The sequence below is a fragment of the Chanodichthys erythropterus genome, chromosome 18 (genome assembly GCF_024489055.1).
Source record: "Chanodichthys erythropterus isolate Z2021 chromosome 18, ASM2448905v1, whole genome shotgun sequence".
Lineage (NCBI taxonomy): Eukaryota > Metazoa > Chordata > Actinopteri > Cypriniformes > Xenocyprididae > Chanodichthys > Chanodichthys erythropterus.
In genome coordinates, this window is record NC_090238.1 from 37633219 (window position 1) to 37657155 (window position 23937).

Here is a 23937-nt window from a genome sequence, read left to right on the forward strand (position 1 = left end):
TTGCCATTGACACAATTCTGGTGAGCTTATTCCTAGATTTACAGTTTAAATGTTCATACCAGGCAGGGATATGATAAGACAGTACACTCTCCACAGTAGATTTGTAATCAAGTTCTAAAATATGCTGACTAACTCAAAGGCCACTGATTTGTCTTAGAAGAAATAGTCGCTGTTAACATCTTTTAAAGATATACACAGAGTTAGACGACAGCTCACCTGTGAGTCCAGGATTGAGCCGAGATATTTAAAATTCTCCACAATTTGTACTTGTTGACCCACAAGTGAAATTGGCTGGATTATGTCTCTTTTTGTACACATAATTAATTATTTTGTCTTCACAACATCAATTTCTAATTGGCTAACATGGTGTGAGACAAATAAGCAACGTCATGCAGAGAGTTAGTTTTATCCAGTAGGCCAACTAAGGCCATATCATCAGCATATTTTAATAATCTAAAATGTTCCTCCTGAACCGAAAAGTCGTTAGTAGATAAAGAAAAAAGCACAGGGGAAAGAACACAGCCTTGTGGGCGACCTGTGCTTAATTATTATAACCTGTGCTCTTTATTAACATCAAATTCAACAAGCCTTTTTAAGAGAATATGTGTGTTCACTTAATTAAAAGCCGATGTGAAATCCACAAATAAAATCCTGACATGCTTTCGTAAGATGTTTTGTAACTGTGTTTAGCAGGGTCAGTACAGCATCATCTGTGCCTCTGTTACTCATATGTAAACTGAAGTGGATCTAACCTCGAGGCCACAGTTGAAGTTAGATGGTTTGCCAAGACTCGCTCCATAGGTTTACATAGTATGGAAATTATTGCAATAGGCCGTAAATAATTTAATATACTCGCATCAAGGCTTTTTTGCCTTTTTACTAAGATTTGCAATAACCTCATTAATAACTATTGAGGTTTAGACAGGGAGATTGTTGCATATCACATCACATTCTGTCCTGCCGTCCTCAGTTTCAAATCTGCCATAAAAGTTATTCAAATCATAAGTTTACACAACAAATGTACTAACAATGGAAGTTTTTCCTTTGCGTTATTGAAAAGTTTCACATCCAGACAATGTTGTCGAACAATCCCCGTTCACACGGATCTGTGAAAATGACAAAAAACACTGTATTCTGCTGCCGAGCCAGTAGTTGGCGATGACACGTTGTAAAGAACACTATGTGCCTATAGAGTGGTGCAGGTATGACATCAGAACCTGGAAGACTAATTCGCTGCTGTTTCCTTTGAGATTTTCCTGTGGGGTTTTATGTTTCTTTTTATTTGTGTAAAATAAAGCCTGTGGTAAACTGTAAGATTCTAAGAACATCCTGTGCCTGTTTTTCTGTGTCTCTGTATCTCTGTCTAGTCATTACATCATGCTCAGAGAACATGTTGCTTTTCTTATAGTATACAATCCCTATTCATTGCATTAATGCTGAGTTGTCATTTTCATTATGTTGAATTATTAGATTCTAAGATAAACATAACTTGACGATACAGAATTTTGAAGCTTATGTTTACTTTGAAGTTATGTTCATTTTTGAAAACACGCGATACGTTTTTTAAAGATGTTGAATGAATGAATAATCTCTTTGTGTGAGTTCAGGTGCTTTTTAGATTAAATGAAGTTTCTATAATGGTCAAATTCAGTTTTTTTAATTGTCAAATTACTTTAGATTAACCTCAAGCCTTCAATTGGCTAGTGACATTATAGAACGTAACTCTACAGGTCCAGGGAAGAATCAAAGGTAATCAATTAAGCTAAAAGGGGAGGAGCCACCTTAATTCAAAAATGTACAAAATGGCCAAGCCAAGCACTGGTGTTTGTTGTGGCATTTGTGTTAATGTTTGTTAGAATGGAGCTTCTGCTAGGTGTGTTAGTGGTGGTTGTGCTTGTTGCATTTGATATGTCTGATGCATGGGGAAGTTTGAGGTACAGTCAAAGTCCAAGAAGCATGAGGCCAAAATCAGATCCAGCTTCCAGCAGTCCTGCCCTTTCTCCTCTAGGGCTCTGGAACCCTTTGCAAGTGGCTTCTCAGAGTCCTCTGAGTTCTGTCTCAAGACACCTTGCACAGGATCCTTTTGGTCTTCAGGAGAAACAGCTGTTGCAGGGTCCAGTGAAGCCTTTGGATTGGAAGTATCCCGTTGTTCCTGAGGTGCAGAGAGAGTTGGCGGTGAACTTCCAGTTGAGGCAACCTGTGACTCCCAGCAGTGTAGCGGTTCAATGCAGTGAGAACCGGGTACTTGTAGAGGTCCAGCAGGACTTGTTCAGCAATGGTCAGTTGATCCAGCCAACTGGTCTGTCTCTAGGTGGATGTCCTGTTGTTGGTCAGGACACCGCGTCTAGGGTGCTCATCTTTGAGTATGAACTACAGGACTGCAACAGTGTGCTGATGGTAAGCACACTTTAATCCTAATGGGTTGTTGTGGTAGAGGATAGCCGAAGTCTCAAAGCAATGCCAGGGCAGCAGACAAAGTCCTGGTTGAATGTGTAACCCTGATTTCTCAAACCGTTTGCCTTTTAACAACTCTCCAAACCAAAAATCTGACATGAACTATCCCATAAGTGGTATGAATGGTGCTTAAACAAGAATGACTAGTGTTAAAGCTAGTTTTTAACCTGGAACGGCATATTTAATCCGGAGTCTGAGACCTGCACTTCAGTGGGAACACCAAAGCTTCTAAAGGCAGTGTCTTTTTTTACCAATTGGCTCTTATTTAGGAGTTGCCCCATATTGCACAATGCACTTCTCCCATTGGTAGTAATAAGAGTGCACTGTCTTTGGGATGACCTTCATGGTAACCACAATCTCTTACAGATGACCGAGGATGAGCTTGTCTACACCTTCTCTCTCACCTACACCCCTGAGGCACTTGCTGGTACTCCAATTACCCGGGCCGATGATGCAGTTGTTGGTATTCAATGCCATTATCAAAGGTAAGCAGTCTTTTGACTTTCTGCATGCTGCTTGTGCAGCTTTGAGACCATTTTAATGGGCACCTTCATGAACCGCAGGCTTCAAAATGTAAGCAGTGATGCTTTGAGGCCAACATGGGTCCCTTATGCATCAAAGGAGGTTGGTGAAGAAGTCTTGCTGTTCTCCCTGAAGCTCATGATGGGTTGGTACATGTTTATATCTTTAACCTTGTGATTTGTGGCTGTGCCTAATTTTTTTTTTTTTTTTTTTTGGTAGATGATTGGTCCTATCAGAGGCCTTCAAACTCTTTCTATCTGGGTGGCTTTATTAACATCGAGGCATCTGTGAAGGTGTACAATCACGTACCTCTGCGTGTGTTTGTGGACAGCTGTGTGGCCACTCAAGGACCTGATGTGAACTCCCTTCCGAGATATTCCTTCATTGAGAATTATGGGTAAGGTCATGGCACTTCATGCTATAGGACTCCTTTTGTAACACTTTGTCAAGGTTATGGGTAAGGTCTAGTTGCTTGACGCTATAGTTGAGACTGTTCTTCGTAACCACTTCTCAGGTGCTTTGTGGATGCCAAGGCTACAGCTTCCAGCTCCCGCTTCATGCCTCGGTCCCAGGAGGACAAGATCCAGTTCCAGCTGGAGGCGTTTATGTTCAAGGAGAGCTCCAGACCTTCTGTATGTACTTGGAATATGAGTGAGACTGACTTCTCTTCACATACATAATATATACATTTTGACTTCTGTCATCCCTTGCAGTTCTACTTAACATGTATTCTGAAGGCAACTATTGCTTCTGTACCAAGTGATGCTCAGAGCAAATCCTGTTCCTTCGCCAATGGGTATGTTTCTTTTTTTTTTTTTTTTTTTTTTTTTTTCGGACCAAGTCTTTGACTTCAAAGATGAGTCTGCTCATGCTGGAGTTGCTGTGTATCTTAACACAGGTGGTTTGCTGCTGATGGAAACAACCAAGTTTGTGGTTGCTGTGACTCTACATGTGGTCCTGCTAGTGAACTTGCCGCTTCTCCCTATGGAGGTTGGTAGCTTTTGTGCTTTCTAAGGTTGCTCTTGACTTTCAAGTGCTTGAATTTATTTATTTCTCCAGGTGTTCAGTGGGAAGGCAAGGCATCACTTGGTCCCGTAATGGTTCAAGAGCGAAAGGCTGTTTCTCAATAAATCTGACATCATTGATCCTTGCATGTATCTGACTTGTCATTTTTGCTTCATATCTGGGTGACATAATTGCACTAGTCCCCCTTTCATATTCCTGTGCTCTCAAAGAGCCTTTTTTTTTTTTTTTTTTAAATCCCATCCACTGAAGCTTGATCACATTGAGCCCTAGTGGTTGTACAAAACTTGTTGTTCTGATCTGTACTCGGAAATTCATGACTCTAGACTATCATTTGTTTGAGCTCAGGTAGTTTTAGATGACAAATAATTACAATGGACAAGCTTTTGGCTTCTAGATTGTAAAATTGGGGAAACCTAGATTTAAAGCATTCTAGGAGTTCTCATTTGCTAATGCAGTGGTTTTCAGTCCTGGTACATCTCCCATAGTTAACAACTGATTCAGATCATCAGCTCATTAGGTGAGCACTCCATTAGCTGAGCTAAGCGTGGGTCTCAATCAGCTCCCTAGTTCAGTAGTCAGGGCACTGATAAGGGAGTTGGCCAAAATAGTTTAGACAGACTCATGACCTAGGGGGCATTTGAGATGCAGGGTATGTATGTTTACACAACAAAAGTACTACAAGGGAAGTTTTCCTTTGCATTTTTTAAAAGTTCCACATCCAGACAACATTGTTAAATGATCCCTGTTCACACGGATCTGTGACTAAATGTATTCTGCTGCCAAGCCAGTAGTTTAGGATGACACATAAGGAAACACTGTGCCTATAGAGTGGTGCAGGTATGATATCAGGACCCAGAAGACTGATTCACTGCTGTTTCCTTTGAGATTTTCCTGTGTAAAATAAAGCCTGTGGTAAACATTACTTGACAATTTGTTCTACAATGTAATTTATTTACACGCAATGTATTTTGAAGCAGTTCATTTTTAAAAGCATTTTTAGGAAGAAGGCATTTTGGCACGTGTATATTGTGAAACAAAACCTCAACATTTTGACAAGTTAAGTTTAGCACAGGCTTTATTTTACTCAAATTAAAATTTATAAAACCCTATAGGAAAACAAACAGCAAATCTCAAGACTTCAGAGTAAAGATAACAATAGACAGGAAGACATTGCGTTGATGGTGGTTGGAATGATTTTGGTACGTTTTACAGGACACATATAAACACTCATGCTGTTGCCACAAATCATCAAGCTGATCCTCCATCATTGCTGTCCAAATCCATTTTTAACTTTGTGCTGCACCATGACAGTGTTTATGCTTCTGTCAGCTCACTTTCTGATTGGATATTGTTTTGTTTCACGTGATAATCTCCAGAGCGTGCACATGTTTGTCCTCTGGGTTTCCCCCAAAGCAGCAGGATTTCTTATTGTAAATATTCAACATGTTTACGATTCGTGATCGGGGCACCTCTGACGTTCTTCTGAGCAGATTCAGTCACTCTTAACACACCTCAAACCACAAAAAAAAAATCTGATAAGATAATCTGTAGAACCATCAAGATAATTGGAATATACCTAGGATTGTCAGAAGGGGAGAAATCAGCCCAATTATCTTGTGGTGTGTACCTAGCATAAACTAACAACTTTTGTCTGTGATCTGTTTTTTAAAGATGTTGAATGAATGAATAATCTCTATTTGTGTGAGTTCAGGTGCTTTTTAGATTAAATGAAGTTTCTATAATGGACAAATTCAGTGTCTTAATTGTCAAATTATTTTAGATTAAAACCTCAAGCCTTCAATTGGCTAGTGACATCATAGAACGTTCTCATTTGCTAATGCATAAACTCTACAGGTCTAGGGAAGAATCAAAGGTAATCAATTAAGCTAAAAGGGGAGGAGCCACCTTAATTCAAAGCTGTACAAAATGGCCAAGCCAAGCACTGGTGTGTGTTGTGGCATTTGTGTTAATGTTTGTTAGAATGGAGCTTCTGCAAGGTGTGTTAGTGGTGGTTGTGCTCGTTGCGTTTGATTTGTCTGATGCATGGGGAAGTTTGAGGTACAGTCAAAGTCCAAGAAGCATGAGGCCAAAATCAGATCCAGCTTCCAACAGTCCTGCCCGTTCGTCTCTAGGGGTCTGGAACCCTTTGCAAGTGGCTTCTCAGTTTCAGAGTCCTTTGAGTCCAGTCTCCACAAGCCTTTCACAGGATCCTTTTGGTCTTCAGGAGAAGCAGCTGTTGCAAGGTCCAGTGAAGCCTTTGGATTGGAAGTATCCCATTGTTCCTGAGGTCCAGAGCGAGTTGGCGGTGAACTTCCAGTTGAGGCAACCTGTGACTCCCAGCAGTGTAGCGGTTCAATGTAATGAGAACCGGGTACTTGTAGAGGTCCAGCAGGACTTGTTCAGCAATGGTCAGTTGATCCAGCCAACTGGTCTGTCTCTAGGTGGATGTCCTGTTGTTGGTCAGGACACTGCATCTAGGGTGCTCATCTTTGAGTATGAACTACAGGACTGCAACAGTGTGCTGATGGTAAGAACTTTTTAATCCTAATGGGTTGTTTGTGGCAGAGGATAGCCAAAATCTTTCAAGGAAAGTCTGTTCACTTGTTGCAGTATCAGCAATGCCAGGGCAGCTGAGACAAAGTCCTGTTTGAATGTGTAACCCCGATTTCTCAAACTGTTTGCCTTTTTAAATAACCCTTCAAACCAAAAACAATGACATGAACTATCCCATAAATGGTATGAATGGTGCTTAAAGAATAACTAGTGTTAAAGCTAGTTTTTAACCTGGAACGGCACATTTAATCCTGAGTTTGAGACCTGCACTTCAGTGGTAACACCAAAGCTTCTAAAGGCAGTGTTTATTTTTTTTTACCAATTGGCTCTTATTTAGGAGTTACACCATATTGCACAATGCACTTCTCCCATTGGTGGTAATAAAAGTGCACTGTTTTTGGGATGACCTTCATGGTAACCACAATCTCTTACAGATGACTGAGGATGAGCTTGTCTACACCTTTTCTCTCACCTACACCCCTGAGGCACTTGCTGGTACTCCAATTACCCGGGCCGATGATGCAGTTGTTGGTATTCAATGCCATTATCAAAGGTAAGCAGTCTTTTGACTTTCTGCACCGCTGCTTGTGCAGCTTTGAGACCATTTTAATGGGCACCTTCATGAACCGCAGGCTTCACAATGTAAGCAGTGATGCCTTGAGGCCAACATGGGTCCCTTATGCCTCAAAGGAGGTTGGTGAAGAAGTCCTGCTGTTCTCCCTGAAGCTCATGATTGGTTGGTACATGTTTATATCTTTAACCTTGTGACTAGTGGCAGTGCCTAAATTTTTTTTTTTTTTTTTTTTTTTTTTGGTAGATGATTGGTCCTATCAGAGGCCTTCAAACTCTTACTATTTGGGTGACATTATTAACATCGAGGCATCTGTGAAGGTGTACAATCACGTACCTCTGCGTGTGTTTGTGGACAGCTGTGTGGCCACTCAAGGACCTGATGTGAACTCCCTTCCGAGCTATTCCTTCATTGAGAATCATGGGTAAGGTCATGGAACTTCATGCTATAGGACTCCTTTGTAACACTTTGTCAAGGTTATGGGTAAGGTCTAGTTGCTTGACGTTGTAGTTGAGACTGTTCTTTGTAACCACTTCTCAGGTGCTTTGTGGATGCCAAGGCTACAGCTTCCAGCTCCCGCTTCATGCCTCGGTCCCAGGAGGACAAGATCCAGTTTCAGCTGGAGGCGTTTATGTTCCAGGAGAGCTCCAGTCCTTCTGTATGTACTTGGAATATGAGTGAGACTGACTTCTCCACATATATAATGTATACATTTTGACTTCTGTAATCCTTTGCAGTTCTACATAACATGTATTCTGAAGGCAACTATTGCTTCTGTACCAAGTGATGCTCAGAGCAAATCCTGTTCCTTCGCCAATGGGTAGGTTTCTTTTTTTTTTTTTTTTTTTTTTGGGACCAAGTCTTTGACTTCAAAGATGAGTCTGCTCATGCTGGAGTTGCTGTGTATCTTAACACAGGTGGTTTGCTGCTGATGGAAACAACCAAGTTTGTGGTTGCTGTGACTCTACATGTGGTCCTGCTGGTGAACTTGCCACTTCTCCCTATGGAGGTTGGTAGCTTTTGTGCTTCCTAAGGTTGCTCTTGACTTTCAAGTGCTTGGATTTTTTTTTTTTTTTTTTTCTCCAGGTGTTCAGTGGGAAGGCAAGGCATTGCTTGGTCCCGTAATGGTTCAAGAGCGAAAGGCTGTTTCTCAATAAATCTGACATCATTGATCCTTGCACGTATGACTTGTCATTTTGCTTCATGTCTGGGTGACATAATTGCACTAGTCCCCCTTTCATATTCCTGTGCTCTCAAAGAGCATATGCCTATTATGACTTTTTCTTTATAAACCACTTCCACTGAAGCTTGATCACATGGATCTCCAGTGGTTGTACAAATTTAACTTTTCTGATCTGTACTCAAATATTTATGAATCTAGACTATTTGAGCTCAGGTGCTCTTTACATAATAGAAAAGCTTTTGGCTTCTAGATTGTAAAATTGGGGAAACTTAGATTAAAGCATTCTAGTGAGTTATCATTTGTTAATGCAGTGGTTTTCAGTCCTGGTACATCTCTCATAGTTAACAACTGATTCAGATCATCAGCTCATTAGGCAAGCACTCAGTTAGCTGAACTAAGCATGGGTCTCAGTCAGCTCCCTAGTTCAGTAGTCAGGGCACTGATAAGGGAGTTGGCCACAATAGTTTACACTACTGATTCATGACCTAGGGGGCATTTGAGATGCAAGTATTTTTACACAATGTACTACAAAGGAAGGTTTTTTTTTTTTTTGAAAAGTTTCACATCCAGATAATGTTGTCAAATGATCCCTGTTCACTGATCTATGAAAATGACTGAACACTTCTGCTGCCAAGCCAGTAGTTTTTGATAGAGTGGTGCAGGTATGGTGTCAGAAGACTGAATCACTGCTGCGTTGGGGTTTTTTTTGTGTGTAAGAAAGCCTGTGGTAAACACAACTTTGATACTTTGACAATTTGTTCTCAAATGTAAATTACACCCATAGTAAAATGACTTTTGAAGCAGTTATGTTCATTTTTGAAAATTTAGTAACTAGATAAGGCAGTTTGTGAAACAAAACAAAGTCTTGTTTAGCACAGGCTGTATTTTACTCAGATTGAAAACCCCATTATAAAACCCTATAGGAAAACTGCAAATTTAGTCTTAAATCCTGCAAAATCTCGACTTCAGAGTAAATATCACTGACGATAGACTGGAAGAAATTGCATTGATGGTGGTTGGAATGATATTGGTATGTTTTACAGGACACATATAAACCCCCATGCTGTTGCTACAAATCAACAAGCTGATCCTCCATCTTTGCTGTCCAAATCCATTTTTAACTTTGTGCTGCACCATGACAGTGTTTATGCTTCTGTCAGCTCACTTTGATTGGATATTGCTTTGTTTCACGTGATAATCTCCAGAGCTTGCACATGTTTGACCTCTGGGTTTCCCCCAACACATCAGGATTTCTGATTGTAAATATTCAACATGTTGAAAATTTACAATTCGTGTTTGAGGCGACACCAACGTTTTTCTAAGCAGATTCAGTCACTCTTAACACACCTCACACCACAGGAAATTCTGATAAGATAATCTGTGGAAATGTCAGGATAATCGGGACATACCTAGGATTGTTGGAAGGAGAGAAATCATCCCAAAAAACAGCCCAATTATTTTGTGGTGTACCCAGCATAAACTAACAATTTTTGTGTGTGCTTTGTTTTTAAGATGTTGAATGAAAGAATAATCATTTGTTTGAGTCCAGGTGCTTTTTAGATTAAATTAAGTTTCTATAATGGACAAATTACTTTAGATTAAAACCTCAAGCCTTCAATTGGCTAGTGACATTATGTATTATAACCAACGTTCTCATTTGCTAATGCATAAACTCTACAGATCTAGGGGAGAATCAAAGGTAATCAGTTAAGCTAAAAGGGGAGGAGCCACCTTTATTCAAAAATTTACAAAATGGCTAAGCCAAGCACTAGTGTGTGTTGTGGCATTTGTGTTAATGTTTGTTAGAATGGAGCTTCTGCAAGGTGTGTTAGTGGTGGTTGTGCTTGTTGCATTTGATTTGTCTGATGCATGGGGAAGTTTGAGGTACAGTCAAAGTCCAAGAAGCATGAGGCCAAAATCAGATCCAGCTTCCTGGTCTTTCTCCTCTAGGGCTCTGGAACCCTTTGCAAGTGGCTTCTCCGTTTCAGAGTCCTTTGAGTCCAGTCTCCACAAGCCTTTCACAGGATCCTTTTGGTCTTCAGGAGAAGCAGCTGTTGCAGGGTCCAGTGAAGCCTTTGGATTGGAAGTATCCCATTGTTCCTGAGGTCCAGAGCGAGTTGGCAGTGAACTTCCAGTTGAGGCAACCTGTGACTCCCAGCAGTGTCGCTGTTCAATGCAGTGAGAACCGGGTACTTTTAGAGGTCCAGCAGGACTTGTTCAGCAATGGTCAGTTGATCCAGCCAACTGGTCTGTCTCTAGGTGGATGTCCTGTTGTTGGTCAGGACACTGCATCTAGGGTGCTCATCTTTGAGTATGAACTACAGGACTGCAACAGTGTGCTGATGGTAAGAACTCCTTCTTCAGTGTTTGAAGATATCCAGAATCCCTTTCAAGGTGTGTCAGTTCACATGGCTGCTGTTTTTGTAATGCTTCGGGGCAGCTATTGTGAACTCAAGACAAGTCCTATCAATTTGAATGGGGAAATCCTAAGATCTGAAACAATTTGCTAAATTTGTTTAAAGTAAAAAATTTGACATGGACCCATAATTGAGGCCTGTTCACACCAAGAAACTAAATCGGTGTTCACTTCACTGCACAATAACTTTAAGCATGTACTGCAGTTGTGTTCTGCTGCCTTTAAGTGTCCGCTATTTTGTACAATGCACTCTGTCCTGTACATGGTAATGAGTGCACTGTTTTGGTAATGTGACATCTTTTGTGAGAATCTCATTTCAGCTACTTTAATCTTACAGATGACAGAGGATGAGCTTGTCTACACCTTCTCTCTCACCTACACCCCTGAGGCACTTGCTGGTACTCAAATTACCCGGGCCGATGATGCAGTTGTTGGTAGTCAATGCCATTATCAAAGGTAAGCAGTCTTTTGACTTTCTGCATGCTGCTTGTGCAGCTTTGAGACCATTTAATGGGTACTTTCATGAACCGCAGGCTTCAAAATGTAAGCAGTGATGCCTTGAGTCCAACATGGGTCCCTTATGCCTCAACGGAGGTTGGTGAAGAAGTCTTGCTGTTTTCCCTGAAGCTCATGATGGGTTGGTGCAGTTTCTTTTGAACCCTTTTTGTTCTTGCAAACATGGCTGTGCCTAGAGTGTTGCTTTCCTTTGCAGATGATTGGTCCTATCAGAGGCCTTCAAACTCTTACTATCTGGGTGGCATTATTAACATCGAGGCATCTGTGAAGGTGTACAATCACGTACCTCTGCGTGTGTTTGTGGACAGCTGTGTGGCCACTCAAGGACCTGATGTGAACTCCCTTCCGAGATATTCCTTCATTGAGAATCATGGGTAAGGTCATGGCACATGATGCTACGGGGTGGCTTTTTTTTTTTTTTTTTTTTAAATCACTTCTCCTCAGGTGCTTTGTGGATGCCAAGGCTACAGCTTCCAGCTCCCGCTTCATGCCTCGGTCCCAGGAGGACAAGATCCAGTTCCAGCTGGAGGCGTTTGTTCCAGGAGAGCTACAGTCCTTCTGTATGTACTAAGAATGTTATTTTGACTGCTCTTCCCATCTGCTCTGGTTTTGTGACTTTTCCTTTCATCCCTTGCAGTTCTACATAACATGTATTCTGAAGGCAGCTATTGCTTCTGTACCAAGTGATGCTCAGCGCAAATCCTGTTCCTTCACCAGTGGGTATATTTGGTGTTGTGTGTGGCTTTTTTTTTTTTTTTTTTTTTATAATCAACTTTGCTGATCAAGTGGCCATGTATGACTTGTCTTTTTGCAGGTGGTTTGCTGCTGATGGAAACGACCAAGTTTGTGGTTGCTGTGACTCTACATGTGGTCCTGATGGTGGAATTGCTGCTTCTCCCTATGGAGGTTGGTAGCTCTTGTTCTTTTTAAGGTTGACATTTCAAGTGCTCAGTTTAAATAATTTTTTTCCTTCTCTCTAGGTCTTCGGTGGGAAGGCAAGGCTTCACTTGGTCCTGTAATGGTTCAAGAGCAAAAGACTCCTTAAATAAAATTTGAGGAACCAATCCTTGCTTGTATCGTTTTTTTTTTTTTTTTTTGTTGTTTTTTTTTTTTTGTCCCAGATGGTACCTTTTACAGTTCCTATAGTTGACTCCAACTCAAAACAATTTAATGTAAGCTCTTAAGTGTATAAGGCTTTTTAACTATTTGATTTGGTTCATGGCTTGTGCTATAATGTTATAGGAAATTAATGAGGGTGAAAAATATACTTCTGAATTTGGCTTTCACCGTTTTTGGACTTTTTTTTTTTTTTTTTTTTGTGGTTGTCCTATTAAAAGGTAGGTAGTAAGTGACCTTTAGTCCCATTAGCAGCCTCATGAAATTGAGATCATTGATTTTTTTTTTTTTTTTTTTTTTTAAATGTTTCACAATACACCCTTGGAGGTTCTGGACTGGCAGTGGTGACTTGCTGGTACATGCATTCTTTGAGATGAATAGGAATGCTGAATCGAGTGCACTCAGGTATTGTCAGGGCATTTCCCATTTTGTGAACCCCCCCCCCCCCCCCCCACAAAATGTATTGTTTTTATAGGGTTAATCTCTTTTTTTTTTTTTTTTTTTTGGCTAAATGGCATGTTGCAATTAAGTTTGATATTTAGTGTGCCAAACTTGCAGAACCTGTGCTGACGTGATTGGCTTCATTTTGTCCCATAGCAGGTCAGTAATCCTGAAAAATGGCTGATTGTGCCACGTCAAAAATAAGGTCTCACATTAAACAATGTATTGACTGGAATTTAAGAATCCCAGTGGACCACCTTAAATGTTCATCACTTACTATTTGCAACATATTTCGTTTCACAGTGAATGTCCATCTTTGAGTTTAGGACCATTGATTCTGATGTGTTTATTGCTTCCCAACAGATTTTCAATAAAAACACACATGCTTAATAATTAAAAACAGACACAATTTTTTATTGGTGTTTTAATTTCATTATTTGGATGCAAAGTTGAACCGAAACCCAGTTTTGTTGCATGGACCATCATATAGTCTCAGGCTTTGAACTTAAATTCACTTTTTTCCTTTTTGTTCAGGTCCTTTTTTCCCATGTTCACCACCTCCGTGACCGTGACCATGACCGTGTCCTTGACCTTGTTGACCTTTCCCTTTGCCTTTGCCTTGGCCTTTTCCATGCTTCCCCTACAAGACATAGCAATAAAATCAAAGGGGTAAGATGTCTGATAATAGATGGATAACAGATGTCTGTTACTGGCTCTGTTAAATGTGCATTATTTTTTCACCATTAAATTTCTTTTACCTTGTCACCTTCATCTCCTGAGCCCTGTGAGACAGGAAATATGACAATATGATTAGCATAAAATGGAAAAGTTATTGAACTTTATGTAGAAATGCAGAAAGAGTGTGTTATTGTCTTCATACCTCAGAGTGAGAATCCGAATCTACGCCTTCCTGTTAATATACAGTGTATCAGTGCATCATTCTTTAAAATGAAACTTTTAATCAATCCATATAATTGCTATGCACAATTAAAACGCATATTTGATAGGAAATGCAATTATCTCACCTTCTTCTTTGCTGCAGAAGACGTAAGGAAAACAAAAACACACATAAACAATTGTTCTCTGATGGCATTTAGTCAAGACAGCTGGAAATGTATAAACGTAAAACATCTTGAACATTTAATAAAATGTCATTCGATGCTACAAACAAAAAGATGTCAGTATATTTATATGAAATATCACTTACGTGGGTCACTCATGTTGAGATTGTTTGATATGCAAATCGGCAGTAACACTGAACAATAAAAAAGAGCCATAAGTGAATTTTCCTTTGACTGCATGTCATATTTAATAAGAAAAATTCCTTGTTATAATCAGCAAATTAATTTTCTTAATGGACTAAATTATTTAATCTGTTTTGGTATCTGCGTCATCAAACAGAATCGTACATTTGACAAATATCTCTCAGTCCTGTTGCAGCGAGTAAATGAGGAATGTCTTACCTCTTGTCTTGTCTTGCTCATTCAGTGTGGAAATGCGTTTTCTGGCTGTATTTATACACCAGATCCACCCTCCTCAGGTGACACGATACCCGTTCATCCGCACCCAAGAGTGGATAAACAAGTCTGTGTCTGCGTGCTCACATAAAAAGAGCCGGGTGATAATTATTTGGTTGAGTTTGGCTGTATTTTCTGGATATGCTACAAAATGTGTCTCAGATCACCTCTATTGGTATGTTTCATGTATTTGAGTGGATGGCTGATGCATTGGACATTGGGTAACACTTTATTTCAATAGTTCACTTAGTCTTTCTACCAACTATAACTGCAACTACTTGTTAACTAGCAGTAAGTATTAGTAGACTGTCTAATATCTGCTAACACTTTATTTTTGATGCTCCCCAACAGACTAGTAAGTTATTGGAATAAAGTGTAACCGACACGTGATCAAAACGTGCAAGTTCCTCTAAAAAAATGACATAAGACATCTACTCTGTGCATGTATAAACATGTGAGTTTAAATGTAAAAGTTCTGATGCTGTAAAATGGAGTAGATTTTTTTTGCTTGTCATTGGGAGAGGAATGTTATCGTCCTATTAATGCAGTCCGGATGGAGAAACGCCCAAAATATCTTGGCAGATTCACACAAACAGACAGCAGACAGTTGAAGGAATCATAATTATTGCCTGCTTTTCCACTTCACTTCACAAACCAGAAAGTCAACAAAAGTCAGAAAGATCTTTCGAGATGTCAACCACATGTCTGTGAATGGTGTAGAGTTTATATGCAAAGAAACATATTACAAAATACACACACAGTAAAAATGTGTAAAAATTGTACCTTTAGGGGAATGACGACTTGTCACTGGGACAGAACGCTTAAAAGGACATCTTAGTTTTTTGCTTTCTACCCGTAAAAGGTGCATATTAGAGTAGCAATATATACTACTTTGAACATTTTACAGGTTGATAAGGTACAAAGTTATCCTTTTAATACTGCCCAAAGAGCTGTTTGACCCCTAAAGGTACAAATTTTGCTTTTTTTTTTTTCAGAGAATGAAAAAAAAAAGTTTACTTTCTTTTAAAGTAATTGTCTTGCATAATTCAATTAACAAACATTTTCATAGAAATTATCAGTTGAGATGACTTTTTAGAGCTGATTTACAGCAGAATTTGAATTATCCTCATATTTGAAGAGGTTTGCATCATTGATTCTGTTATTTTTCTGTTTCAGAAAGTTTGGTCTTCATTTATGAGGTAATTAAAGTCAGGAAGGTGTTTTACGTGTGTAATCCTAATTACAAAACAGATATTAGTACTTCAATCGATTGGTAAATTAACATTATATCAGTTAATGTAACTTTAGGTTAAATCTGTAAATCCTAAAATGTTGTTACTGTAATCTTTACTGTACTGTACCTTTTTACTGTAAATTTCTGGCAACCACAGCTACCGGGGTTTTTACCGTAAATTTAATGGATTTTTTTACAGTGTGTATTTTTTTTTAATTATTACTGTATAAACCTTTAAATTATATGTTTTTGAACAGTAAAATAGACAGAAAACTAAGTGCTGTCCCATAAAGCCTAAAATGTTGCTACCGTATTTTTTTTTTACAGTAAAGTTCACAGCTGCTGTTTTTTTACTGTAAATTTTATGTTTTTTTGTTTTGTTTTTTTACAGTGAAGTACATCCATTCTTATTGGTATAAAATGAATCACTAGTCATATTCAGTATTAAAACTAGGTGAATGAAAAACAGAAACTGTGCTTTAAAAAGTATATGACATTTAAAAATGTCAAATAAGTAAATGTAAAATGGTAATTTATACTAAAGAAAGAGCAGCATTTGTGTTTGCTTTGATATTTTATCTATTCAGACATGATTCAATGCAAATGTGTTTGGTCACTGAATGATTTAACTCACTCATAATATGCCAATTGAGATTAATGAGGAGTTTAATTTGAGTATCTGAAGCACAAAGACAAGAGATGTCACCTTAAAAAGCATTTTTTTAACGATAAGATAAATCACAAACAAGATCTTTTAAATATAGATCTCCTGGACAGCACAGAGATGGAGACTTTTGCTCAACAGTGTCTCAAACTAACAATTCACTAAAGATTTCCTAAGGTTATTGATTTCTGCTAAAGTTTGCATAAGTTCACATGTGTGTGATTGTAATCTGACACTAGATGTTGAGCTTTAGAGCATTGGAAAAAAAAGTGCTTGAATGCTTTGTTTGTTTTATATTCTTTGAAACATAAAGCATTAGGGTGTTTGCTCTGTGAATCTGGATTAACTTGCTCTGTGTTTATAAAGGTGTATGAAGAGTCGCAAAAAGGCTTGAACACCCGTCATCTATAATTGATTTAATAAAGCTTGTTAATAAGCAGATTCACAGGAGAAAATGTGCTTAATTCTCATGAAATACAAAAGAAAATAGGCCTGTTTTTATGTAGGCAAAATGAAGGCCTGGTTTCACAGACAGGGCTTAGATTAAAGGGGTCCTTGATTATGATTTTATTTTATTAGTCAGTTTGTAATGTTGCTGTTTGATCATAAACAACATCTGCAAAGTTACGACGCTCAAAGTTCAATGATATTTTCCATTAGAGAAATCGCTTTTTAAATGACTGGTAGGGAGTACAACAAGCTTCTTCCTGGGTTAGTGACATCACAAACCCTAAAATTTACATAAACTCCGCCCCCAAGAACATGCAGCAAAGGGTTGGGCTGCTTCCTGAGTCTCTCCATCAGTGTCGACTCCGGTTTGAACAATGTAAGACTGAATACTTTCTTCATTTTTGCTGCGTGAGATTCTCCAGCTTTGTTGTTGTTGAACTCTTAAAGCTCCACCCTCTTCTGGAGCAGCAGCTCATTTGCATTTAAAGGGACACACACAAAATCGGCTTGTTTTTGCTCACACCCAAATAGGGGCAAATTTGACAAGCTATAATAAATGATCTGTGGGGGATTTTGAGCGGAAACTTCACACACACATTCTGGAGACACCAGAGACTTGTGATATAACCCTAACCCTTTACAGCAAGATTAGTTTAATTAGGACATTTAAGTAGCTAACATTACTGGTGTGCATCTTGAGACAAAACAATGGCACTGACATATTTTAAGATATGTCTGTGCATGTTACTTTCAACAGCTCAAACATGCATTTTAGTCTGGGACTAGACTTAAACCTTGTCTGTGAAACCGGGGGGTAATTTTATTATTTTTTCATTTGATTTTGACTTGGACGCATTCCTGACAGGTTTCATGAGATTCGCCTTGTCAAATTTACTTCTTATTCAAACATTGTGCCTGTAATTATTTATGTAGAGCACATGACGATGATGTCACATCACTTTTAACTAGGTTAACCAGCTCCATGCCAAGAAGGTGAAAGTTCTAGTTATCCTTAAAGACTAGATAAGGAACACTACAGGTTTGGGCATGATTATCACCACAGAACATTGATACGCACATTGAGAGGTTTACACTTCTAGGTTTTAAAACAACAAAAGTCAGTTCCTGACATTGTATCTCCAGGAAATTACATCATTTTTGTGGGGGAAACAGCAGCACATACATCAGTAATAAAGAGTTCGGTGTCATGATAGTTTTTGTTAACATTTTATATTACATAAATCACTTTGATAAGATCATCAGCTGTTTAAAAATATGAAGATAAATAATTGCGTAGATAATTAAGTTGAGGTGCAGATTTAAAATATTCCTTAAAAACAATGTAAGCATATTCAAAAGCACATTCTAGTCATGACTAGTGAAAGCTGATAGTCTGGGACTCTGGGAGGAGCATGAGTCACTCCTTTAACACCTCACACGCCTCGTCGCATCTGATTGGTCGGTCAAAAGGGCTCGTCTGATCAGCACCAAACCGGCTACTATCATGAGCTTTAGGTTTATTTTTAAAAGTTCAAAAGACTCATAATGCAGCATACTTGCCATCTGATTTTTGACATTTGTACTACGCCTAAAAATGTTTGATACTCATTAAAAGTGGTTCAAATGTGCATTTATTTATGCTTTTTAAAAAAAATTGAATATAAAATTTAAGATCATATTTTTAAACAATGCAAAACATGACATTAAAATCCCAAAAGACAATAAAAACATTTTAAAAATCCAGATAAATAAATGCATAGCCATTTTGCTCACATTGTTCAGTGTTTATGGGTGGTTTTAAAGCTTAAGATGTAGTTTTTAATACTGAATGCAACTACTATCACTTTATTTATCCTATATATATGTTGTGTGCTTTGCATTTTGACTTTATGAGAAGGCACAATATATAAAAAAAATGGTATCTCAGTGTAACATGAAGACATGATATAATGGCCTGTGGCGTAGTGGAGGAGATGAGGATAACACTGGTTAGTTTTCCCTCGAGCAACAGGTGTGGTTTACGCTCGGTGTTTCAGGTGTGGTCTCTGAAACACATACCGATGTGACTATAAAAACATGCATAATAATTGGTTGCATATGTATGGATGCATAAACGTATCACTACATTAAAACTGTGCCTTAAGAACTAGTTTGACCTACTTGCAAGTTAATCAATGTTATTTTTCCAATTCAAATTACACCAATCTACCTTTTTATAAAATTAGGACCACTCCTCAAGAAAAACATTAGTGTCTTCACTTTTAAGACTAGTCTAAGTAGTTTATGTTTCACAGACATTCCTGTATCTTGAACTAAAGCACCTATGCAGAAAAACAGTTTCATCCCGCATGCAAAGTCTCTTTTATATGTTGATGTGTACTTTTAATTTAATGATCAAACAATTAAATTCCTTGGGAGAACTAAGAACGACTCAAATTAATCAGTATTTGTCAGATAAATAAAATACAGAGCTACATGAAAGTGCGTAGCAGCTCAGAACACGTGGTTCCGCAGTTTCGTCACTGAGCAGCAGGGGGCGCCAGATCTGATGTTAGTCACTCGAGTCAGGATTCAGGCCTTCAGCCGGCTTGTTATTGAACATGTGTTTTATACCTGGTTGGCAGGTAAGTGGACCCACATCCACCCTGAATGCGGGTTTGTCTGGTTATTTTATCTCATTTGGTCATATTTATTTCTCTTTTAATGTCTAAAGTGTCATGAAAATGCTGACTGACTACAAACACGTTTACAGCACAAACAAACACAACGCAAATCAAATTATTAGCAAGAAATTAAACTCCATTTCAGATTAAATGTAAACAAAATACATCTTATTGTAATTTTTGTGTTAAAATATAGTGATATTTTGAGCTGTGTTAAATGTTTTAATCGTTAACAGGTTGTTAAACCACAAATTAACCATGATTTTGCTACACTAGTCATAGTTTACCATGGTATTTTTAGTAAATCTGGTTAAACAAATGGTAATAAACCCGCTAAAAAAAGAGGGTTACTATGTTTTTACTGTAGTAAAAAACATGGTTAATTTTTGTAAGGATTGCAAAACCCTGCTAAGAAGACTAATGTGAATTTATGTTGAACTTTAAACATGATTATGAGAGTTTGATGATGGTTTATTGCTTTTTGTGGTTTAGATATTGAGCTAGAAGGTTACAGCTTAGTACCTTACCTGATATGAACATATGTATATACACACACACACATACACACACATATGCATATATTTATATATATACACTACCAGTCAAAAGTTTGGAAACATTAATATTTTTAATGTTTTTGAACAAAGTCTCTTGTGCTACAGAAAAAAAAACAGTAATACTGTGAAATTTTATTACAATTTAAAATTATGGTTTTCTGTTTTAATATACTTTAAAATATAATTTATTTCTGAGATCAAAGCTGAATTTTCAGCATCATTACTCCAGCATTTATTCAAAATATAAATCTTTTCTAACAATATAAATCTTTACTATCAGTTTTTATCAATTTAACACATCGATGCTGAATAAAAGAAAAAAAATGACTGACCCAAAACTTTTGAACGGTCAAGTATATTGTTACAAAAGATTTCTATTTTAAATAAATGCTTTTTATTCATCAAAGAATCCTGAAAAGGTATCACAGGTTATAAAATAATATTAAGCAGCACAACTGTTTCCAACATTGATAATAAATCATCATATCAGAATGATTTCTGAAGGATCATGTGACACTGAAGACTGGAGTAATGATGCTGAAAATTCAGCTTTGATCACTGGATATAAATTATATTTTAAAGTATATTCAAATAGAAAACCATAATTTTAAATTGTAATAATATTTCACAATATTACTGTTTTTTATGTATTTATTATGAAATAAATACAGCCTTAATGAGCATAAGAGACTTCTTCAAAAACATTAAAAATAGTAGTGTTTCCAAACTTTTGATTGGTAGTGTGTGTGAGTGTATATATATATATATATCAGTCAGAGGTTGCGTTAGACTTTAACATTGTCCGTCAGGGTCGTAACAATTACATCAAAATGTATTAATACCCTTCATTTTCATATTTTAATTATAGTAACACATTTAATTGCTTTTATTTTTGTTCACATTTTCATTTTTAATTATGAACCTACAGGATGATAAATATAGGCTTATCCATGTATTTTGAAGAACAGATTAACAGATTAGACTGCGTAACTTCTCATGTTCAATACCACACCCCGCAGCAGTGTTTGGGTACATTACTTTAAAAAACTAATTAGTTATAGTTACTAGTTACTTGTCACAAATAGTAACGCAGTTAGTAAAAGTTACATCATATAAAAGTAACTAATTACCAGGGAAAGTAACTATTGTGTTAATTAAAATAAATCAAATATGTAAAATAACTTGGATGCCCCTAATATTAAATATAAATAAAAATAAATAAATAAATTAGTCTAAAAATAAATTATTCTTGATCTGACTCGTGACTCATGATCCGCTTTTGTTACTACATGAAATTTCTCTGTACAAGCAATAATAAAAAAACAAAACCATCTCGAGATTAAAGTTGTTAAATTTCGAGAAAAAAAGTCGAAATAAAATGTTGAGAATAAACTTGTTAAATTACAAGAAAAAAGTCGTTAAATTACGAGAACAAATTCGTTAAATTATGAGAAAAATGTCGTTAAATTTCGAGAACAAATTCGTTTAATTATGAAAAAATGTTAAATTTCGAGAAAAAAGTCTAGATAAAATGTTGAGAATAAAGTCATTAAATACGAGAAAAAAGTCGTTAAATTTCGAAAAAAGGTCGAGATAAAATGTTAAGAATAAACTCATTAAATTATGAGAAAAAAGTTGTTAAATTACGAGAACAAATTCGTTAAATTATGAGAAAAATGTCGTTAAATATCGAGAAAAAGGTCGAGATAAAATGTTGAGAATAAACTCATTCAATTATGAGAAAAAAGTCATTAAAATTCGAGAACCAATTAGTTAAATTATGCGAAAAATGTTAAATTTCGAGAAAAAAGTGGAGATAAAATGTTGAGAATAAACTCATTAAATTATAAAATCGTTAAATTTTGAATTTGTTCTCATAATTTAACGACTTTTTTCTAGAAATTCTAGAGTTTTTTCTCGTAATTTATCGAGTTTTTTTTGTTGCTTTTGATATGGAACAAAGTCCAAATTCTGTCCATTTCATTAAGAAATTCAAGCAATAAATACCGTTTTGGCGCTAGATCGTTAGCGGGCACTCGCCCGTGCGTTAGTTTAATTTTTGTTCTGGATCCAGTGCTTTGCTGCTACATTGGAGCTCACTCGCCACCAAATGGACAGAATTACAGTTACAATTTACAATAGATCAGCCTCAGTGTAATCTGTCAACGTGACGGACGGCCTTCAGATTTTTCCGTCAATGATAAAAAAATAATTTTCGGTTAACGCGACCTCTGATATATATATATATATATATATATATATATATATATATATATATATATATATATATATATATATATATAAATACTACCATGAAAAATAGGGTGAATTCAGGGTTATTGGGACACTTTGACATTGATATGTCTTGGAAAAAGTGTCCTGAATTCACCCTACATGAATATACTGTGTTCGTTCAGCTGGGGTTCTTTATGTTTTCTGCCAGTGATCAAGTTTATTTTTGGATCATTTGGATATATGTCTTTCTGTATACACAAGAACTGTCATTGTTTCTTACAGCGGAGAAACACAGAGCGTGAGGAATCATCATGCAACACCATGAGCATCTCTTCATGTTCACGGACTTCTATGAGGACGAACATTATCTGCTGCAGGACGAGCCTCATGTGAGTGTTTGAAACACTTTTTGTTGTTCAGATCCAGATTGTGTAGTCACGCTTGCTTCACTTAAAGTCGGCATGAAATGAAGTTGCGCTTTTCAATCAGAGTGAAACGGCTTCTCAAACAAGAACAAATGTAGGGCGGGGCTTGATTTTGTTGATTGACAGGATGGTTGTGGTTTGCTATTGGTGGATCTCATGTGAGTGACAGGTTGCCCCGCCCTCATTATCAGAGAAGAGAAGAGAAGAGATGTCGCTGCAAAATGAAGGGGAAGTTATTTTGATTAAAGATTAAAATGAATTTAAAAATAATTATGTATAATAATAAACACTGCAATATTCCATAAAAAAATGAGAATTGTCACTTGCACACAAAAACTCCATGGTTCTGCATAGGGCTGCACAATTATTAATCGTGTGCAAAATAAAAGTCTGTGTTTATATAATATATATGTGTGTTAGGTGTATAATAATTATATATATATATATAAATAAATACACGTATATATTTAAGAAAAATGTTATTTTATATATAAAATATTTATATTGATAATATATAATATAAATTGTTTATAAAAATATATATTTGTTTATACATGCATATATTTCTTAAAGATATGTATGTGTCTATTTATATACATAATTATTATACACATAACACATAAATTACGTAAACACAGACTTTTATTTTGCACACGATTAATCGAGATTAATAATTGTGCAGCTCTCGTTCTGCACGAATCCCCTAGGCTGTGTGACATATTTTAGTTTCAAAACTACTAAATTCACCAAAAGACGACAACTTTGGGGCACTGTTCATACTAAGATTAGAGTAAACTTAAGTTTAACTTTACCTACGCAATGTGTAGAATATCAGTAAAACACTGTCTCTTCCATAGACAGTTTTTGCTAGTACTTATCTGCATTTAAATCCGTCTCTGGCTCAGTGTCAGCCGAAGTGAGAACGCAGATTTGAATTTAGCAGTTGATCACATGACGAACTGAGTGTTTTAATCACATTGGTGTGATCGTACGCTTCAAAGGGTTAATTATCAAATGTAAAAATATTATTTTTTGGTGTTTTGGAAGCTACATTCAAATCAATTTGGCTCAAAAATCTGAGGGGACCTTCTATTTTTGATTTCATGGTGATGCATTTGTGTAAAAAAATAAAATCCATATTTAAAGGATTATATGGAAGTAAAATAATGCCAAATGTTTTTGAAATAAAAAGCTTGTTGAATTGCACTATTTGAAAAAAAATATGCATTACATTAGCTGTACTTGCATTTAGATGCACTGTATTTTTAAGGCTTGCATTTTTATGGGCTGAAATTCAACATGGTCGTATATTTAGGCTGTGAATATTTCAATTAAAAATATTTCACACACATTTTCATTATTAAAAATTCAATAATTCATATTCACCTTTTAGA

The 23937-nt window shown here is 36.9% G+C and overlaps 4 protein-coding genes and 1 pseudogene across 6 annotated transcripts in view; 4 read left to right on the top strand and 1 right to left on the bottom strand.

Moving 5' to 3' along the window:
- Nucleotides 1-1841: 1841 nt before the first annotated feature.
- Nucleotides 1842-4106, top strand: LOC137006740 (zona pellucida sperm-binding protein 3-like). The gene is made up of 8 exons (XM_067367762.1): nucleotides 1842-2397; nucleotides 2821-2939; nucleotides 3018-3121; nucleotides 3196-3373; nucleotides 3491-3608; nucleotides 3690-3772; nucleotides 3875-3966; nucleotides 4036-4106. Exons 1-8 carry the CDS (start codon nucleotides 1846-1848, stop codon nucleotides 4104-4106), a joined length of 1317 nt encoding a protein of 438 aa, XP_067223863.1. The 5' UTR covers nucleotides 1842-1845.
- Nucleotides 4107-5983: 1877 nt separating this feature from the next.
- LOC137006371 (zona pellucida sperm-binding protein 3-like) lies at nucleotides 5984-8283 on the top strand. The gene is made up of 8 exons (XM_067367070.1): nucleotides 5984-6529; nucleotides 6990-7108; nucleotides 7188-7291; nucleotides 7373-7550; nucleotides 7667-7784; nucleotides 7864-7946; nucleotides 8044-8135; nucleotides 8213-8283. Exons 1-8 carry the CDS (start codon nucleotides 5984-5986, stop codon nucleotides 8281-8283), a joined length of 1311 nt encoding a protein of 436 aa, XP_067223171.1.
- A 1833-nt stretch (nucleotides 8284-10116) lies between these two features.
- Nucleotides 10117-12286, top strand: LOC137006303 (zona pellucida sperm-binding protein 3-like; annotated as a pseudogene).
- A 922-nt stretch (nucleotides 12287-13208) lies between these two features.
- On the bottom strand, nucleotides 13209-14053 carry LOC137006579 (hssA/B-like protein 34). 2 transcript variants are annotated; one of them, XM_067367448.1, is made up of 5 exons: nucleotides 14006-14053; nucleotides 13824-13904; nucleotides 13679-13708; nucleotides 13557-13580; nucleotides 13209-13438 (listed from the first exon to the last, which is right to left on the bottom strand). In XM_067367448.1, exons 2-5 carry the CDS (start codon nucleotides 13866-13868, stop codon nucleotides 13310-13312), a joined length of 228 nt encoding a protein of 75 aa, XP_067223549.1. In that variant the 5' UTR covers nucleotides 13869-13904; nucleotides 14006-14053; the 3' UTR covers nucleotides 13209-13309. The 2 variants fall into 2 exon arrangements, with proteins under 2 accessions (XP_067223549.1, XP_067223550.1); XM_067367449.1 differs by having other exon boundaries at nucleotides 13824-14052.
- A 5143-nt stretch (nucleotides 14054-19196) lies between these two features.
- Nucleotides 19197-23937, top strand: part of LOC137006580 (coiled-coil domain-containing protein 9B) — a 44957-nt gene continuing 40216 nt past the window's right edge. For both annotated transcript variants that reach the window (XM_067367451.1, XM_067367450.1), the window contains exons 1-2: nucleotides 19197-19287; nucleotides 22401-22507. In XM_067367451.1, the coding sequence (XP_067223552.1) occupies nucleotides 22430-22507 (78 nt within the window). In that variant the 5' untranslated portion in view covers nucleotides 19197-19287; nucleotides 22401-22429. The remainder of the gene's footprint in view (nucleotides 19288-22400; nucleotides 22508-23937) is intronic.

Coding starts and splice junctions, on each gene's coding strand:
- LOC137006740 (XM_067367762.1), top strand. CDS start 1,846: ATGTTTGTTAGAATGGAGCTTCTGCTAGGTGTGTTAGTGGTGGTTGTG. Junction 2,398..2,820: donor ACTGCAACAGTGTGCTGATG/GTAAGCACACTT, acceptor AATCTCTTACAG/ATGACCGAGGATGAGCTTGT. Junction 3,374..3,490: donor TCCTTCATTGAGAATTATGG/GTAAGGTCATGG, acceptor ACCACTTCTCAG/GTGCTTTGTGGATGCCAAGG.
- LOC137006371 (XM_067367070.1), top strand. CDS start 5,984: ATGGAGCTTCTGCAAGGTGTGTTAGTGGTGGTTGTGCTCGTTGCGTTT. Junction 7,109..7,187: donor ATTCAATGCCATTATCAAAG/GTAAGCAGTCTT, acceptor CATGAACCGCAG/GCTTCACAATGTAAGCAGTG. Junction 7,292..7,372: donor CTCCCTGAAGCTCATGATTG/GTTGGTACATGT, acceptor TTTTTTTGGTAG/ATGATTGGTCCTATCAGAGG.
- LOC137006579 (XM_067367448.1), bottom strand. CDS start 13,868: ATGTGTGTTTTTGTTTTCCTTACGTCTTCTGCAGCAAAGAAGAAG. Junction 13,581..13,678: donor ATTCGGATTCTCACTCTGAG/GTATGAAGACAA, acceptor CCTGTCTCACAG/GGCTCAGGAGATGAAGGTGA. Junction 13,439..13,556: donor CAGGAGATGAAGGTGACAAG/GTAAAAGAAATT, acceptor TATGTCTTGTAG/GGGAAGCATGGAAAAGGCCA.